At 40.9% G+C, this 20,529-nt stretch overlaps 1 protein-coding gene across 1 annotated transcript in view; it reads left to right on the top strand.

The window, feature by feature from the left end:
* Positions 1-3,596: 3,596 nt before the first annotated feature.
* Positions 3,597-20,529, top strand: part of ATP6V1C1 (ATPase H+ transporting V1 subunit C1) — a 40,416-nt gene continuing 23,483 nt past the window's right edge. The window contains exons 1-3 of the mRNA XM_019973927.2: positions 3,597-3,759; positions 18,817-18,983; positions 20,165-20,232. Of these exons, the coding sequence (XP_019829486.1) occupies positions 18,852-18,983; positions 20,165-20,232 (200 nt within the window). The 5' untranslated portion in view covers positions 3,597-3,759; positions 18,817-18,851. The remainder of the gene's footprint in view (positions 3,760-18,816; positions 18,984-20,164; positions 20,233-20,529) is intronic.

The raw sequence follows: 20,529 nt of genomic DNA, 5'->3' as shown, positions 1-20,529 counted from the left end.
TTCCCTTTCTATCAGAAGCCATTAGAAAGCAAGCATGCCCTGCTTATTTTAAACATGTTTGCTAGATTTTTTAATGAGATATGCTAGGTCTGATGATAAATGGAGCTCACATTTATTGAACAATGCTTTATACTGCCTCTCAAGTATAACATGATGCTTAAAACACTGCAAAGTGTCCAGACGTCAGAAATAGATGCACTTGAGTTTAAAAATTAAGAAACAGGCATGAGAATTCTGCCTCAGGGCCACACACAAGCATAAAGAAACCAAAAGGTTTCAAACGCAGACCCTAATTTTCACTGCCCAAAGCAGCTGTCACTAGTCTCACTGTTGGGTATTTAAGTTTTAATTAATGAAAGTGAAATAAATTTTAAAACTCAGTTCTTCAGTCACAATAGCCACATCTCAAGTGCTCAAGAGCCACTTCAGTCTGGTGGACACAATATGGAAAGCACAGATTAACATTTTCACCACCAAAGAAAGTTGTATTGCACAGACAGAGCTAACAAAACACGGCCTTTGGGCACATGCTATGATAAATCCCTTGGAATTTCTGACGAGTTTCCAAAGCTGTGTTACAGAACCAGTTGTTGGAATTGCCTGAACAGCATCCAAAATTAGTGAAAAGCATTAGGCTGAAGATAGGTTGGTTGGTTGGTTGGTTACTTTTTATTCAGATGTATTACTAAGGCTCTAAGAAATTCTGTGGTGAATTTCTGCATGGACACAACAGCCTGTAAAGGCATAAAATAGGTCAGAAAACCTGGGTCCTATATAATACATAGTAATAACAGCAACCCTTCACAAGGCACTTCCTATGTGCCAGGCACTACACTGCATTTAAGCCTTACAACACCCCTATCACGTATATATTATTGCCACCAGTTTACGGGTGAAGAAGCTGAAATTCACAGGCCTGGGGTCACCCAGCTAGTCAGCAGCAGAGCCACGACTGAAAACCAGATATGTCTATTCCCTTGTCCTATAAAGCTCTGTGATCTCTAGCTCTTCACCTTCCCTAATATAAAAATACTGAATTAAAAAATAAAAAAGTTTTTGATTTTTTATGCATAGAGAAGATTTGCTTTTTCCTCATAATTTCTTCAAGGGAAAAAGATAAAATGTCTCAATGAAACTAAGTGGGGAAAGTATTTGAAACTAATCACACAATAGGAATCAAAATCAAAAACTGAATTAAAAAGTTCTCTAACATTTCACGCGAAGATGGGCTCGATAAAGGACAGAAATGGTATAGACCTAACAGAAGCAGAAGATATTAAGAAGAGGTGGCAAGAATACACAGAAGAACTGTACAAAAAAGATCTTCATGACCCAGATAACCATGATGGTGTGATCACTCACCTAGAGCCAGACATCCTGGAATGTGAAGTCAAGTGGGCCTTAGAAAGTATCACTACGAACAAAGCTAGTGGAGGTGATGCAATTCCAGTGGAGCTATTTCAAATCCTGAAAGATGATGCTGTGAAAGTGCTGCACTCAATATGTCAGCAAATTTGGAAAACTCAGCAGTGGCCACAGGACTGGAAAAGGTCAGTTTTCATTCCAATCCCAAAGAAAGGCAATGCCAAAGAATGCTCAAACTACTGCACAATTGCACTTATCTCACACGCTAGTAAAGTAACGCTCAAAATTCTCCAAGCCAGGCTTCAGCAGTACATGAACCATGAACTTCCTGATGTTCAAGCTGGTTTTAGAAAAGGCAGAGGAACCAGAGATCAAATTGCCAACATCCACTGGATCATCAAAAAAGCAAGCAAGTTCCAGAAAAACATCTATTTCTGCTTTATTGACTATGCCAAAGCCTTTGACTGTGTGGATCACAATAAACCGTGGAAAATTCTTCAAGAGATGGGAATACCAGACCACCTGACCTGCCTCTTAAGAAATCTGTATGCAGGTCAGGAAGCAACAGTTAGAACCGGACATGAAACAACAGACTGGTTCCAAATAGGAAAAGGAGTGTGTCAAGACCGTATATTGTCACCCTGCTTTTTTAACTTATATGCAGAGTACATCATGAGAAACGCTGGGCTGGAAGAAGCACAAGCTGGAATCGAGATTGCCTGGAGAAATATCAATAACCTCAGATATGCAGATGACACCACCCTTATGGCAGAAACTGAAGAGGAACTAAAAAGCCTCTTGATGAAAGTGAAAGAGGAGAATGAAAAAGTTGGCTTAAAGCTCAGCATTCAGAAAACTAAGGTCATGGCATCTGGTCCCATCACTTCATGGGAAATAGATGGGGAAACAGTGGAAACAGTGTCAGACTTTATTTTTGGGGGCTCCAAAATCACTGCAGATGGTGACTGCAGCCATGAAATTAAAAAACGCTTGCTCCTTGGAAGGAAAGTTATGACCAACCTAGATAGCATATTCAAAAGGAGAGACATTACTTTGCCAACAAAGGTCCGTCTAGTCAAGGCTGTAGTTTTTCCAGTGATCATGTATGGATGTTAAAGTTGGACTGTGAAGAAGGCTGAGCGCTGAAGAATTGATGCTTTTGAACTGTGGTGTTGGAGAACTCTTGAGAGTCCCTTGGACTGCAAAGAGATCCAACCAGTCCATTCTAAAGGAGATCAGTTCTGGGTGTTCTTTGGAAGGACTGATGCTAAAGCTGAAACTCCAGTACTTTGGCCACCTCATGAGAAGAGTTGACTCATTGGAAAATACTCTGATGCTAGGAGGGATTGGGGGCAGGAGAAGGGGACGACAGAGGATGAGATGGCTGGATAGCATCACCGACTCGATGGATATGAATTTGGGTGAACTCCGGGAGTTGGTGATGGACAAGGAGGCCTGGCGTGCTGCAATTTCTGCGGTCGCAGAGTCGGACACGACTGAGCGACTGAACTGAACGTTTCTAAACTATGTTCTGAACCAGAATAATACCACCTACCTTCCCAAGCTAATGAAATATGAAATATCAGGAGAGCGGTTTGCTATCTTTTTCTCCCAGAGGACATGATTTCTCCTGTCCGTGCCTCTGCCCTGTAACCTTGTTTGGTTTTCATTTTTATCTACTGTGGTTCCAACTATCCGATGTTTATCACAGGCCTCATAGACGCCCGAACAAGATTACAAGCTTTCTCCTGCAAGGAGTGATTCACGTCGGTAGACAATCCTAAGATAATGAGCACAATGACGAGCGTATAGTAAATGCTCCAAGGACATTTATGGAATTAACTCGAAGTGGACTGGAAGGAAAAGGTGAATCAGAGGCTGAAGGGAACTCTTAAGGATATTACTCAGAAAACCGGGCTGTCCGAAGAAAATCCTGAGTGGAGAAGTCTGAAGGCAAATTCCAAGCCGCAGAAACATGAAAATAAGTGGGGTAACCTTAAGGATGGCAGCGATGAAATTCACAGGTGGCGGGCGGAACTCCAGACGCAGAAACCCCACCCTCCCCGGAAGAGCTCTGCCCGCTCAGACTTCTGGCTCTCCCCCGCTCCCCGGGGAGCCTCCCAGCCCCGCCCCTCTTCCGTGGGCTCGGCCGCGGCGGCTGCGCAGTGGCGCGCGCGTAGGCGGAGCGGCGCACGTAGGCGGGGCGGAGCGCGCCGCGGTCAGCTGACCGTCCCGGCTGGCACGTGACTTGCTCCGTAGGCGCCGTGGTCGAGGAAGCCGTGAGGCCGGAGCTTAGGTCGGGGAGGGGATGGAGCGCTGAGCCGTTAACGCCTGCCAGGCTGTCCGCTTCTCTGCCTGTTACTGCCGGCACGTCCTCGTTTGACACTTCCCTGGGTCAGTGAGCGATGGCTACCTCCCCTCGGAAACCCCGGCCGGGCCGAAGCTCGCGCTGTGGTCGCGGCTTGGGAAGGATGGGGGTGCGCGCGGGGGCCGAGGCTGTGGCGTTGGAGCCGCCGGCTGGGCGGCCGTGTCCAGTTTCTCGGCGCGAGTTTGTCGCCGCCGTGGGCCTGGGTTCTGTCTCTAAGGGGAATGGAAGGAGGGGAAAAGAGAAAGGGCCCTAGGGGCTGTTCTGTGGCAGAGGCAGACATAAACACTGCGGGTCTGAGGCGTTTCTCCTTGGGTTGGGGTAAGGGTCACAGCGAATCCTAGCTCCGGGGGACGAAAGGTAACAGAGTGGCCCAGATGAGGATACGGGGTGGTGTGTGTGAGGTCACAGCGAGCGGGACAACCTCCCCTGGGCGTACGTGCTTGCGAGTAAGGTGATGGCAGTTTAGAGGGTCTAGGAGACCCTCACCGAGGACGCAGGGTCCCTGTGACAGGGGAAAAAACGGGATTCCAGAGAACTCAGTGTTTTTTTTGTTGTTGTTGTTGTTGTTTAATTAGAATGGGGGAAGAGTAGGCAAGAAACTCTGAAAAGGAACTGGAGGAGAGAGTCACACCGGCAAATTGAATCACCTGAGAAACGCAGGAGCAAAGGGGAGAAAAGATTAGATTGTGTTTGCATCCCTCACTGAGGGTTATTGTAACTACCCGCCCCCCCCCCGCCCCCGCCCCCCCCGCCCCCCAAACAGCCCTGAAGTACACAGATGTTGGATCATTTGGGGGTTGGGGAGACTCCTTTGTGAAGGAGTTGTGAACTGTTTTGGCCTTCTGAACTTATCCTTTGGTACTGTCAACTACTCCCGAATACCTTTTATTGAACAACAGTCACAGGAATTACGTTTTTTTTTTTTTTTTTTTTAATTATTGTTTTTTATTGCGCTGGGTCTTCCTTGCTGTGAGCCGGCTTTCTCTAGTTGCCGCGGGGGGATACTCTCTAGCTGTGGTGTGCAGGTTTCTCGAGTTGTGTGCTTTTTTGTGAAGCACAGACTCTAGCGGGCTGGCTCAGTAGTTGTGGTTTAGTTGTCCTGAGGCATGTGGGATCTTCCTGGCCGGGGATCGAACCCATGTCCCCTGCGTTGCGAGGCAGATCCTTCACCACTGGGCCGCCCCGGAAGCCCCTTTCTTGTTTATTTTGTTCTCACAGGTCTTTGAGAGGAAGTAGATGAAAGTGCCATTCATCGTATAGACCGGGACCTATCTAGATAGACTCTTGGACCTAGAAACAGATCAAATGATGTGTTTTAAGTCTAGCATAACTTCTACTGTCTTCTGACTGCCAATTACCTGCCCAGTACTTAACCACAATCTCTCTAGAGAGAAGGGTGAGTTTCTCCTAGTGCATTCTTACCTTTGATTCAGCACTTTCGGTGAAACTTGAGTAGGACAGCTTCAAAGGGATTCTGCAGCGGTGGTCAGTGCTTTAAAAACCGTTTTTTAGTTAGTTTGGGTGAAGCTGTTCAGTTCACAGTTCAGGTGGAGGAGATAATAAGCAGCAGGGTGGGCAAAAGGTGCTCAGCTTGTCAATCACGGTTCTCTGGCAACCAGCACGTCTCAAATGGTGCCGAAAGAGGGAACCTCGGGTTTATGTCTCAGAACTCCCGGATCTTTTTCTCTTTTGGTGTATCTTTCAGGGACTAGGTAAAATCTAAAGAAACAGTACTCGGGATCTGACTAAATGCCGCGAGCTAGATGGTTCGTGTATAGAACTGGGCAGTAAATGATCACTTTTATTTTTTGATGTCAGTTTTCGGAGCCTTATTTACGTTAGTTCTCTCTACCTAAAAAGAAACATTTGGGCCTCAAAAGTCTTGATTCCCTGATTATTTCCACAACTTTGGAAATAATTGCATTGGCCAAAGAGCAAAGCTGGAATGCCAAAATAAACCTTTGCCAAAGGGTCTTCTTCTGGTCCACAGTCCCTAAGTGATCAGTCTTCCTTTTGAGCTTGAGTCTGCTTAGGGGTAACTACAGTTTGCACCAAATGTGTGTGTGTGTACTCAGTCCTTCAGTCGTGTCTGACTGTTTGTGACCCCATGGAAATACATACCTCTTAGTTGAATTTTGTTCTTGTACCTATTCTGATCTGTCTGCCAGAGTAAACCTTTTTCACTCTTTGGCTGTGCAACTTTATACCTTTTCATTTACAATCTAATTCATGTTCAGCTCACATTTCACTGATATTTTAAAGACACAGTAAACCATTAGCATGGTGCTCTTGGAAAGACAGCTCAAGCGGTGGAACCAGGCAATCTAAATTCTCTTCACCAGGCAATCTAAATTTTCCTTTCGACATGAGTGATCCTTGGAACTAGAAAATTCAAACTCTGATCTTGATAATGAAGCAAATTTCTGTTCCACAGGTGTAGCAAATCTGCTGTATATTTATTGAGTTCCAAGAGGAGTCCTTAGGGCGGTGGAGGAGAGGTGCTTTGGTTCCATCATAGACCAGAAGATACAACCTTAGCTCTGTATTTGAAAATAAGATGCTAGACAAATGTAAAAATGGTATTTTATAGAAAGAGGATGATGTATCTTTTAAGATACTTTATGCAAACTATCCATGAATAGGAAGTTATTTGTAAATAAAGGTGGTTAATAGGTGGATTGACTTAACCATGACAGTTTTTTGTTGTTGTTGTTAATGGGCTAGCCTATAGTTTAGTGTTTCTTCATGGGTGCTGTTGGCATTGTGGACAGAACTGCCTCTTGTTTGGCCACCAGCCGCTAAATGATGGTAGTGACCCCCACATTGGGACAACCTAAAATGATCCCAGACATTTCGAAACTCCTGAAGGAGAGAGGTACCATTTGGTTGTGCAGCACCCTTTGCGATGGCATCCTTTATCTGTTGAACATATACCTGAGTGCTTCTTAGTGACAGGCCCTCTACTATATGTTGGGGGCATAGAGGTTAAGAGTAGTGTTTTAGTAAACTTGCATGTAAAATGTATGTAGTCACTAGCTCTGTGACCTTGGGCAAGACTTCATTAACTGCCCTCTCATCTGCAAATAGGGGTGGTGATACCATCTTCCTTGAAGGAATCAAGTATAAAATTGCTTAGCATATTGAGTACTGATCTAACATAGCACATATTTAATAAGTGGTTGTCATTACCAGGAAACAGGATCTCAAGCTTACTTGAGTGATGAAACTTGTTTCAAGTCTTTGGCTTGTTGAATTTCAGGCTAGAATACATCGTCTTAGAGATATTAACACCTTCTGGTGAGAAACGTGGTGTTGTGATTCAGTCACTATTATCAGATACCAACCTGAAAGAGAAGGGAAGTAACATTTTGGGAGACAATGAGTGTAGAGTCAGGGAGTTTCCTGGCATGGAAGGAATTGTTTGCTCCCTGGGTCAGTGTTGAGTTGCCTGTGGCAGAGAGGAAGTGTCTGGGCGCTCCGAAGGTTCTGGTGATTCCTTTCAGTAATGGTACAGTGATCTCCTTGCCTGTCTGTGGATTCAACTTGCTTTAGCAGAAATTGCAAGAGATTTTTTTTTAAACATTGTGTTATGTGTTATTATCTTTCTGGCCTGTTTCTGTTTTTATGATGGCATCTATGCCTAAGTAGGAGAAGGTAATGGCACCCCACTCCAGTACTCTTGCCTGGAAAATCCAATGGACAGAGGAGCCTGGTAGGCTGCAGTCCACAGGGTCGCTAAGAGTTGAACATGACTGAGCGATTTCACTTTCACTTTTCACTTTCATGCATTGGAGAAGGAAATGGCAACCCACTCCAGTGTTCTTGCCTTGAGAATCCCAGGGACCAGGGAGTCTCGTGGGCTGCTGTCTATGGGGTCGCACAGAGTCGGACTCGACTGAAGCAGCTTTGCATTAACATGCCTAAGTAAGGCTTGGCTTTTCCAAATGTACTTCTAGCCAGATACAAAGATGTAAAAAAGATGGCTGTTTATAAAATACATCTACTAAAAGTCTTTCACATTTCAGTATATTTATGGCATGAAGTTCAGGTAATCCTTAATGTGATTATAGGCCATCTATAAGTGCTGTTTCAGTTGAAGACAAGAGAACACAAAAGTTAAGATTGATTTAAAGAAGCTGTGTATCCTAACAATTTCAAACTTACATATAAATCACCAAAGTCTCCCTGGAGAGGTAGAATTCCTTGTTGTTATTGGAAGCTTTTATTTAAACAAATTTTATTGTGAGTAAGCCCCTCCAACAATCCCAGTTAAGATATTTCCTTGTTGAAGGATAGAATTTAGCATTCAGAATTATTCATTCATGCAGAAGTTACCATTCAGGTAATTATTCTTACCTTTTATTTGTGTGGTATTAAAATTTCCGGGGAAGGATTAGCAGCCTTTTAAGAAGGATGGATTGGGGCTGTTTTACACTGTGATCAGTTCTGTTCGACGCTGATGTGTCACAGTTGGAAGGCTGTGTGATACTTCGTGATATCTGAGGTATTCCTCCTTGTGCAGGTTGAAATAAGCCACTTTAGTGAACAGCTTGGTATTTTCAAGGACTGTAAAAGAATGTTTTTTTTTTGCATGTAGACCCCCATCAGTCTTCACTGTGAAATTTAAATTTACTGTGAAAGGTGGTTGCATTTCAGAGACTGAGGTGTTGGTTTCTTGAAAGCAGTTAAATATTGGAGCACTTACTGGGATGCCCTATTTTCTGTGGTTGCCCCTGTCTTTGGTCAGGCTCTTACTTTCATCCACAGAAGAAGTGCTAGTAGCTGTTTGAGTTTATTATCTTCACCTCTTGTATTATCATGATAGTTGTTATTTACTCTTCTTTTGGAGTAGGGGATTTTGGGGATTCTGTGGGATTTTAGCGCTCTTGAATCCATGACCCCTGCACTGGAAGCACAGGCGTAACCACTGGACTGTCAGGCAAGTCCCTGCTTTACTCTTTTTATTTCGCATCCTAATCACTTGTGATTGGAAAATAATCCACTGCCTTTAAATTCTTAGAAGTGGGTGATACAGTAATGAAATAAACAGGTTCTGAGCTTTGAACCAGGATTTCCTTTCTTCTTTCCTTCCCTCCATTTTGAAAAAGACTTGTTCCTGTTTAAAAAAAAAAAAAAGCATACTTATTGCAGTCAGACAGAAGTGTTTAAGAAATGTGACTAGTGTTTCTCTTGTGCCTCCAGTGTATTCTGCTCGATTTTTTTAATCTCATCATGTGCCTTGTTTTCTTTCTGCTCCTCCTTGGAGGAGTGTATGGCAACCCACTCTAGTATTCATGCCTGGAGAATCCATGGACAGAGGAGCCTGGTGGGCCACAGTCCACAGCGTCACAAAAAGTTGGACACAACTGAAGCAACTTAACACGCACAGCCTCCCATTACCTAAAGCAATTTTTTTTTAAAAAAAAAAAAAAAAATTTGTGGCACCCTAGCTCCCAAGAGATCGAACCCCTGTCCCTGCATTGGAAGGTGGAGTCTTAACCACTGGACCTCCAGGGGAAGTCCCTAGAGTAGTCTTTTTAGCCCTGGAAAAAATTTTCAAGAAGTTTTGGGAGTGAATCAGGACTCTACACTGTGGTCACAAACCCACCTATTTATATATATGGCATTTAAAAATCCTCTGTATTCTGTCCTTCACAAATGAAATAAAATTGTGTGTTTCTTGAGCAAAGCAATAGTTTACCCAGATTTTGTTTTGTTCTGTACTTGATTTCATATGTCATTTTGCTTTTCACTTATTTTTTAAGTTCATAAGCCGCCATTGAAAGCATGCGAAAAGTGGGTTGATACATTTAAAGTTTCTACATTCCATAGAACAAAAATCATTCCTGCATTATGGACCTGACAGTACTGTGTGATTCTTGTTTGTGATGATGTGACATGTAGCCATCTTATTAAGGAACGGTTGCCATTTCATGTAACATTTACTGTATAATTCACTAAATAATCATGGAAATGCTTGTTCTACTACAGTGGTTCTAAAACCTGACTCATCATCTGATTCACTTGAAGGATTTAACAAGAAAATAAAAGGGTCCTGGGTCCTACCCAGTATAGATTGATGGAATATAGAAGCAAAAAAGGATCCTGGATGTGGGAATCCAATCCTCTCATTTTGCAAATGAAGACATTTATGCAGACGACGACATGCAGAACTGGGATTAGATTCCACGTCTTCATATTCTCAGTGCAGTGCCCTGGTGGTTACATTGCGTTTCCTTTGGAAACTGGCGTTTGGATTCTTTATGGCTGCAGTTCCCAGTGAGATAAAAAGACCTTGATCTCATGCTTCAGGCACAGGTACATTCCAGCAAAAGAATGACTAGAGAGCTTTAAACTAGACAGTTGGCAGAGCTCATGGTGCTGAAGGGCTTATGAATACCTTATGAATCCCTGGGGCATCCGGAGGAATCCCAGGAAAATCAGATCTTAACTGGTAGGGCTAAGTTAGCCCCAGAGTAAAGATTTAGACCTAACCTAACAAAGTATTGGGCTGGCCAAAATTTTCTTTTGGGTTTTTCCTTAAGATTTTACAAGAAAACCCAAAAGAATTTTTTGGCCAGCCCATTGCCAGCCTTGAATGAAACATGCTAAAGCTTAAGTAACTTAAGACTGTCAGAACAAAGCACAACATATTTTTATTAATATTTATTTTTTCAGTCGCACCAAGTGTCTTGCAGATCTTAGTTCCCTGATTAGGGATTGAACCTGGGCCCTCAGCAGTGAGAGCAGAGTCCCAACCACTGGACCACCTGGGGATCCCGCCTTTAAAAAAAAAAAAAAAAGCTTTTTTAAAGCATCAGATCAGATCAGATCAGTTGCTCAGTCGTGTCCGACTCTTTGCGACCCCACCTCGCTGTCCATCACCAACTCCCAGAGTTCACTCAGACTCATGTCCATCGAGTCAGTGATGCCATCCAACTATCTCATACTCTGTCGTTCCCTTCTCCTCCTGCCCCCAGTCCCTCCCAGCATCAGAGTCTTTTCCAATGAGTCAGCTCTTCGCATGAGGTGGCCAAAGCACTGGACTTTAAGCTTTAGCATCATTCTTTCCAAAGAAATCCCAGGGCTGATCTCCTTCAGAATGGACTGGTTGGATCTCCTTGCAGTCCAAGGGACTCTCAAGAGTCTTCTCCAATACCACAGTTCAAAAGCATCAATTCTTTGGCGCTCAGCAACTCTCACATCCATACATGACCACAGGAAAAACCATAGCCTTGACTAGATGAACCTTTGTTGGCAAAGTAATGTCTCTACCTTTGAATATGCTATCTAGGTTGGTCATAACTTTCCTTCCAAGGAGTAAGCGTCTTTTAATTTCATGGCTGCAGTCACCATCTGCAGTGATTTTGGAGCCCAGAAAAATAAAGTCTGACACTGTTTCCACTGTTTCCCTATCTATTTCCCATGAAGTGATGGGACCGGATGCCATGATCTTCGTTTTCTGAATGTTGGGTTTTAAGCCAACTTTTTCACTCTCCGCTTTCACTTTCGTCAAGAGGCTTTTGAGTTCCTCTTCACTTTCTGCCATAAGGGTGGTGTCATCTGCATATCTGAGGTGATTGATATTTCTCCTGGTAGTCTTGATTCCAGCTTGTGTTTCTTCCAGTCCAGCGTTTCTCATGATGTACTCTGGGTATAAGTTAAATAAACAGGGTGACAATATACAGCCTTGACGAACTCCTTTTCCTATTTGGAACCAGTCTGTTGTTCCATGTCCAGTTCTAACTGTTGCTTCCTGACCTGCGTACAAATTTCTCAAGAGGCAGGTCAGGTGGTCTGGTATTCCCATCTCTTTCAGAATTTCCCACAGTTTATTGTGATCCACACAGTCAAAGGCTTTGGCATAGTCAATAAAGCAGAAATAGATGTTTTTCTGGAACTCTCTTGCTTTTTCCATGATCCAGCAGATGTTGGCAATTTGATCTCTGGTTCCTCTGCCCTTTCTAAAACCAGCTTGAACATCAGGAAGTTCACGGTTCACATATTGCTGAAGCCTGGCTTGGAGAATTTTGAGCATTACTTTACCAGCGTGTGAGATGAGTGCAATTGTGCGGTAGTCTGAGCATTCTTTGGCATTGCCTTTCTTTGGAATTGGAATGAAAACTGACATTTTCCAGTCCTGTGGCCACTGCTGAGTTTTCCAAATTTGCTGGCATATTGAGTGCAGCACTTTCACAGCATCATCTTTCAGGATTTGAAATAGCTCCCCTGGAATTCCATCACCTCCACTAGCTTTGTTCGTAGTGATGCTTTCTAAGGCCCACTTGACTTCACATTCCAGGATGTCTGGCTCTAGGTCAGGGATCACATCATCGTGATCATCTGGGTCGTGAAGATCTTTTTTGTACAGTTCTGTGTGTTCTTGCCACCTCTTCTTAATATCTTCTGCTTCTGTAAGGTCCATACCATTTCTGTCCTTTATCGAGCCCATCTTTGCATGAAATGTTCCTTTGGTATCTCTGATTTTCTTGAAGAGATCCCTAGTCTTTCCCATTCTGTGTTTTTCCTCTATTTCTTTGCATTGATTGCTGAAGAAGGCTTTATCTTTTCTTGATATTCTTTGGAACTCTGCATTCAGATGTTTATATCTTTCCTTTTCTCTTTTGCTTTTCACTTCTCTTCTTTTCACAGCTATTTGTAAGGCCTCCCCAGACAGCCATTTTGCTTTTTTACATTTCTTTTCCATGGGAATGGTCTTGATCCCTGTCTCCTGTACAATGTCACCAACCTTATTCCATAATTCATCAGGCACCCTATCTATCAGATCTAGGCCCTTCAATCTATTTCTCACTTCCACTGTATAATCATAAGGGATCTGATTTAGGTCATACCTGAATGGTCTAGTGGTTTTCCCTACTTTCTTCAATTTCAGTCTGAATTTGGCAATAAGGAGTTCATGGTCTGAGCCACAGTCAGCTCCTGGTCTTGTTTTTGCTGATTGTATAGAGCTTCTCCATCTTTGGCTGCAAAGAATATAATCAGTCTGATTTTGGTGTTGACCATCTGGTGATGTCCAGTGTAGAGTCTTCTCTTGTGTTGTTGGAAGAGGGTGTTTGTTATGACCAGTGCATTTTCTTGGCAAAACTCTATTAGTCTTTGCCCTGCTTCATTCCGTATTCCAAGGCCAAATTTGCCTGTTACTCCAGGTGTTTCTTGACTTCCTACTTTTGCATTCCAGTCCCCTATAATGAAAAGGACATCTTTTTTGGGTGTTAATTCTAAAAGGTCTTGTAGGTCTTCATAGAACCATTCAATTTCAGCTTCTTCAGCGTTACTGCTTGGGGCATAGACTTGGATTACTGTGATACTGAATGGTTTGCCTTGGAAACGAACAGAGATCATTCTGTCGTTTTTGAGATTGCATCCAAGTACTGCATTTCGGACTCTTTTGTTGACCATGATGGCCACTCCATTTCTTCTGAGGGATTCCTGCCCGCAGTAGTAGATATAATGGTCATCTGAGTTAAATTCACCCATTCCAGTCCATTTCAGTTCGCTGATTCCTAGAATGTCGACATTCAGTCTTGCCATCTTTGTTTGACCACTTCCAATTTGCCTTGATTCATGGACCAGGTTCCTATGCAATATTGCTCTTTACAGCATCGGACCTTGCTTCTATCACCAGTCACATCCACAGCTGGGTACTGTTTTTGCTTTGGTTCCCTCCCTTCATTCTTTCTGGAGTTATTTCTCCACTGATCTCCAGTAGAATATTGGGCACCTACTGACCTGGGGAGTTCCTCTTTCAGTATCCTATCATTTTGCCTTTTCATACTGTTTTAAAGCATAACATTCTTTTAAATTTTTTAAAAATAGGTTTTATTGGAGTAGAGTTGCTTTACAGTTGTGTTAGCTTCTGCTGTATAGCAGTGAACCTGCTATATGTTTACATATATTAAAACACAACATTCTTAACACAAAATCAAGTGATCAACAGTTTAATGTTGTGAATTACAGATATGCTCAGGGATTTAATAGAAAACATGAAAATAATGAAGAAAGAAGTTTTAAAAGACAGAACTTACAAGGCTGAAAAATATGAAAAATTCACTTCTTGAGATAAATAGCAGATAACTGTAAAGAAAAAGTTAACCAACAAGAAGATATAGAAAGAAAGTTTCTAAACTGAAGTGTAGAGAGAGAAACAGTTGAAAAAAAAAAAAAGAATGGAAGCTCAGTGACTTGTGGGACAGTGTCAGGTGGTTTAATACACATGCCATATCTGTCTCAGGAAAGGGAAAGAAGAACCAATTTTGAAGAAAATGAATTTTGTCCTGAATTGTTGAAAACTCTAAACACAGGTTCAAGAATTTCTCTGAACTACAAGCAGGATAAATCCTTGTGACCCTGGGGTAAACGAATCATAGAAAAAGTTGATAAACTGGACATCAGAATTGAAAACTTCTGCTCAAGAGCACCATTAAGGAAAGGCAAGGCACAGAATACATGTTTTATACACACACACATCTCAAAGAAATTGCACCAAGATCATACAAAAAACTAACTCGGTAAGGTCAATGCAATTAAAAAAAAATGGACACAGTATTTGAATAGAAACTTCACAAAGAAGATATACAGCTGGCTGATGAGGTGAAAAGATCCCGAACTGTAGCCATCGTGGAAGTGAGAGCTACAGCCCACTGGAATAGCTCAAAGGAGGCTGATAGCACTAAGTGTTAGTGGACCTGCGAGACAACTGGGACTGTGTATCTTGCTAATGGAATGCAAAGTACTTCATCTACTTTGGGAAAGTTTGATGAGTTCTTATAAGGTTAAATATAGGTTAGTCATTTGACTCAGAAATTCTAGATGTTTATCCAAGATAAATGTATATGTATTTTCACAAAGGCTTTGAAAAGGAATGTTCTTTGTTGTTAGTGGCCCCAAACCATAGTACATTCATGTAATGGAACACTAAGAAGTAAACCGGAATGAATCGCACACAGGATATGGGCGATCAAAGCCGTGCTAAGCAAAGGAAGCCAGATACAAAAGAGAATGCAGTGTGGGCTTCATTTACACAGGAATTCTAGGTCAGGCCCAATGAGCCTAGAGTGCGGCAAAAAACAGATTAGCATCTGCCCAAGGTCTGCAGTGGGGCTGGGACTGACTGACCCTGTATGTGAGGGAAGGGTTTGGGAAGACAGAAATGTTCTTAACCTTGGTTTTGGTGGTGGTTACACAGGTGTGTGTGTATGTGTCAAAAACTCATCCAGCTGTGCTCTTGTGGGTACATTTTACTGTATATAAATGATACTTCAGTGAAATTGATTTTTCTTTTAATGTAAAGGAAGTAAAGGGGACCTAACCAATTAATAAGCAAGGTACTTGATTCTCTTGTTTCATCTTCACTGTTAGGTATTCATTCAGAAATATTCAACACGTAGTTTTTGAGGTTTTGCATACCAGCTTCTGTGCCAGGTACTAAGAATACACTTGTAGCAAAAACTATCATGCTTTCCACCTCCTCTAATGTGCAGTTTATTTGGCAGAAAGATATCAATAAAAATGTCTCTCAAGGAAATACTGAAAAGGTGCTATGAGAGCATATAACACATTCATGCTTAGCATATAAGCACGTGATACATGACACTCGTGTGATATGTGACATGATAATGCACTATAATATATATCATAATTTATGAGGCATTTTTTGTGCCTTGGTTTCTTCTTTTATAAGTACTGTCCATCCAGTATGCTAAATGAGCTAATCCATATAAACTGTTTTAACTGGGGCTGGTAGGTAGGAAGTGCGCAAGAAGTATTGGCTGCTATCTTGATGACATTTGACAATTACGGTTGTCCAGTGTTGCAGGGACTAGGTGTGCTAAGGGAACACGGAAGTAGGACCAGGTTTGGGGGAAGGGATTAGGAGTCTGACTAGAAATGTGTTTTTGGTTTTGTTTTTTGAGATATTCAGGTGAAAAAGTCTTGTAGTCGAGACTTGTTGGGTACAGCTCTGGATGCACAGAGGAGCCTAGGCTGGAGCTAACAGTTCGGGAATGTTCAGCATCTAAACTGGAATCACCTTGAGTATAAAAAAGACCACCCAGAGAGCAGCCAAATACACACACGTAACAGAGGGACTTCAACCTTGATCTGAGTTTTGAGGAATGCCTTTTAAATCATTTTCTCTTTTGTTTAACGTGATTTGCCTATGTTAATGCCTGACTTCCATATACAAGATGAAACAAAGGGAAATAATTAGGCATAAAAACCAGTGAGTTGAAGCAGTCAACAGAGGTAGAAGTGTCCAGACTTTTTGGACAGGTTTGACTCTGTTTCTGTGCAGCTCAGAGAGAAAGAGAAATGTGTTTTGTAACATGAATTTCATTTTTTTACCATCCCTTCCCCCTCGCACACACACACAGACACACACACATGTTCATCTGCAGAGATTAGTTTATTGGAACTGAGCTTAAATTGTACTTAAATTTCAAAGAGAAAAATTTTTATGTGACTTGTCTAAGTGACCAGATAACAGTGGGCATTGTTTAAAAAATAAAGAATTTGTTTAAAAACAGGGATTTTGCGGAAGACTTCCTGATACTTTTCTCATGAGCAGTTCTTATATTTATCCTTAGATACTTCAGTAGCTTGTCTTTCCCATCAGGTTCCTCTTGTATAGTTAGTTCGCTTTGACCAGAGGACAGAAGAAATGAGGCCATTGCTTTGCCTAAAGTACCTAGAGGTTCTTTCTCAGTCTCTCTTTTTTATATTTCTGTATTCACAACTTAAAATAACGAAAGACAAAGGCTTAGTTACTTGCAGCTTTATCAATTTTTAATGTCTATGTTACTCTAAGGTTGTTTTCTGAAAGACTCTAAGTTAAAAAAAAGTTTAAAAACATTTAAATATTTTTCTTGGCTTTTATTTTTTTTCCTCCAATCAGATTTTTTGATTGGAGTCATTGGTATATTTCATTTTATCATAAAACAAGCATTTATAAAGTCCCTGATGTTGACAGGAATTGTATATGCTGGGCTTTCAGGGCATTAGAAAAGAAGACATGATTTTGGTCCTTCAGGATTTCCCAGTCAGGTGGAGAGGAAAAAATGTTATGAAAAAAATGAAGCAGGATAGTGTGATAACTGCATTACAGTGGCATTGATAAGATAGTAAGTAAACAAGATATTTCCTACTTGGGATACTGAGAGTAGCCTTTGAAGGCCAGAGGGGACTCTAGTTCTATTTAGAAATAACATGACATTTCATTCAACTCTAGTGAAAACTCAGTAAGTCGGGCAGATGTTTATTTATAAATGAGAAAATGTGGTCCTCTTTCTTATTTCTTGAAATCGTTTGAAAACCTGTTGGCTGAAAAAGATTTTCTAGAACTCTGAGTGGTATGATAGTGACATCTACTGTAATAGCTCCTATTGTTAACAATCTTTGAAGAAACTGCAGTTTAGATAATTTAACAGTGTCATAAGCAGGACTGATGATCCCATCACCTGCCATTTTTCAAGGAGAGGAGGTTTAAAAATGTCATCAAAGACTGCTTTTCTGGCCAGGCTGAGTGCTTTGTCTGGGCCTGCCGTCACTACAAAAGCTCTGTTTAGTTTGTTGGCCATTTGAGAGAGAGTAGTTCTTAGTGCAGCTTTTTTTTTTTTTCCCCAGTAATGTTGGAAAAATCATCTTAGAGTAGGATTCTTGAAAGATTGATTTAGTACCGGCATCTGTATTTTTATCAGTCTGATCGCTCTGAGAATGTTTTTTAATCTGTAAATGGAAAGGATCATATGTATCTTATAGAGGTGTTAGGAAGATTAATTGAGATGACAATGTATAAGACATTTAGAATATGGTAGATGCTCTTGAAATGGAAGTTAGGAAAAAACAAGTATGTAGAATGACATCTATGATCACCTTCAATTGTGTACTGACTAGGTAGGGTTAATTACAGTGGGCTTCTATAATTAGGAAAGTCCATTGTAATTAACTCTCATGCTTTACATTTTAAAGGAAATGTAAATTTGCAGAGTTCTTTCACATTCATTATTTGATTTATTATCAGGACAACTCTGTAAGACAGTTAATCTTCTAAGACTCCAAATTTCAGGAAAGGTTTCAAAACAAGTTGTGGTAGTAAAAAGTTTATGTTGGTTATACTGAAAGCATATTAAAGTAGAAATAATGATACTGTTATATTGAGTTCTTTTATAGTTTGTGTTTTCGTGCTTACCTACTTATATTCCCAAGTTTGACTTTGGGCTTTGTTTTTCTGTGTGTGTGTGTGTGTGTGTGTGTGTGTGTGTGTGTAGAGAGAGACAGAGAGAGAGAGAGAGAGAAAAGAGGAAGGAGGGGAAAAGGGAGGAGAGAGGTTGGGGAAGAGGATTGTGTGCTTAATGGAACTCTGGAAAGTGAGAACCACGGCCTCTTACTCAGATCCAATAGTGTTGTATGTTATGCACCCCTCCCAGGCATATTTTAAATAAAAGACTGATTTACAAGGCTGATTGGCAGTATTTTTTTGTGTGTGCAAATTTGTAAGTGGTTGATGACCATTAAGTATATGTTAGGGATTGAGATTAGTTTGACTAGGGATTAGAATTTGGCTGACCTTGTAGGATTTGCCAAACCAGATGTGGCAAATTTATTTGGTGGCTACTGTTGAAGTGCATTGATTCAGTTCTTTTTCAAAGGTCAGAGTTATGTATAGCTTTTCACTTCCTATTTAGGTTTTTTATTTTAAAAATTTAAGATAAACCCATTAATTGGTGACTCTCCAACTTCTTTGGGGGATTGAAACTGTTGGGGGCTGACATTTTTGGTAGTCTCCCTTCTTGACTAGCTCCCATTTTAGGATGTTGGGTCATTTTTAGAAAATTGTGTACTTCATGTATTAGGTCTTTATCATCACTTTTTCCTAGTATTGTATGTAAATAAATCACCGTTTCCCATTTATATGGACTTATATCCAGGTAAATAAATTTGAGTTTGTTCAGGATTGTATACCACTGTTGAATCAGTTTTGCAACAGGCTGTGCTTATCACTCTGAAATAATTTAGAAACAAGTGGTAGTAAATGTATTTTTACTTAGTTTTGTTTTACCTTTCAGAGTCTTAATTTTGGAAGATACATCTGGTAAACAACATGACTGAGTTCTGGCTTATATCGGCTCCTGGGGAGAAAACGTGTCAGCAAACATGGGAGAAATTGCATGCGGCAACTACAAAAAACAATAACCTTGCAGTTTCTTCAAAGTTCAACATTCCTGACTTAAAGGTAAACCTGCGCTGTGCAGAGGAGTTCATTGTGAGGGAAAGGACAGCTGTCTCTGCTTACCTTTTGGTCGAAATGAGATACCCAGGTTCTTTTGAGAGAAAATTCTATGGATTGGCATAATTTACAACTTACCTTGTTCTTTCTAATTTTCAGATTTTAGATAACAAGGAAATTGAGATTTTTTTGAAGAAAACTACTAAAACAAAGTAACATATTCCCCTAAACTTTTGTGCTTTTTTAAATTATGATTTAAATTTTAATGAGAAATCTTACGAAAATACTTGATGTGTTACTTTCACAGGGAAGATTTTTAGAAGTGAGAAATCTTAGTAATATGTATTCTTAAATATCACAGTGAATATGTTTTTCTGTTATTCATGTAATACTCACTGATATTGTAACTGTTCTACCATTGCATCTCTTTAAATTATTCTTGGTAAATCTAGTTATTTAATGTAGTTTATCTATTTAATGTTTATTAAACATCAGTAACCTAGCAGCCTCTAAGTGAAGCAGACTGCCAGTAATCAGTTGACTGAACTTTTGTAATGGATGAAAAGATCATGATATTCGACAGTTGTACACAGCACTCATTTAAGAAATAAAGTCCTTTGATACACTCCTGTAGACTATGGACATTTCTTCTAAAACTTGCTTGTTTATACATACTTGGTTTTGTGTACCAATTAAATTACAGAGAATTCTCTGGTGGTCCAGTGGTTAGGACTCCATGCTTCCACTGCAGGGGACGCAGATCAATCCGGGGTCTGGGAAATAAGTTCCTGCATGCCCTGTGGCATGGCTAGTAATAATAAAGATTTCTTTAAAAAAAGGACCAAAAAACCCAAATGGAACTAAAGATGCACAGCCCTGGATCCGTGTTTAAAAGCTGCTAATGTAAACCACAACTTCAAATGAACCCTCCCACTGGGCAGGACAAGTAGAGGCACGGGCCTGCTCTTGTGGAATCTTCACATCTAAATGGTGCTCCTCATAAATTAGAGGATTATTTTGTACATATAAATAGCTTTGAAATGTCTTGCATTTTTTAACCACACTTGCATATTATGAAATAAAATATGGAGAACTTAAGATCTGCAGGCCTTTCAAATCAAGATGCTGTACTACCTTGTTTTTTTAAAAAAGGAGAAATCTAATAAAATGTTGTATTTCCCTTCTAGGTTGGCACACTTGATGTCCTGGTTGGTTTGTCAGATGAACTGGCTAAACTGGATGCATTTGTAGAAGGGTAACGTATTTATTTATATGAACAGGCTAGAGCAGAATGAGAGTGCTATTATCAGGCTCCCTGGGATTGGGTTTATTATTATATGTATACATACTCTGCTTATTGGAATGAAGTTAGAGATCAGTCAACTTTAGTGCCTTTTCATCTCCCTTCTGTTATCATAAACATCCTGTTCCCATTAGCAGTTATCCCCTACCCCCACTACCCACTAATCTGCGTTCTGACACTATAGATTTGCTTTTTGTGGACATTTCGTATAAATGGAATCGGAAAATACGTGGTCTCTTGTGACTGGCT

The sequence above is a fragment of the Bos indicus genome, chromosome 14 (assembly GCF_029378745.1).
Source record: "Bos indicus isolate NIAB-ARS_2022 breed Sahiwal x Tharparkar chromosome 14, NIAB-ARS_B.indTharparkar_mat_pri_1.0, whole genome shotgun sequence".
NCBI classification, from domain to species: domain Eukaryota; kingdom Metazoa; phylum Chordata; class Mammalia; order Artiodactyla; family Bovidae; genus Bos; species Bos indicus.
This window is presented reverse-complemented; position numbering and strand designations above follow the sequence as displayed.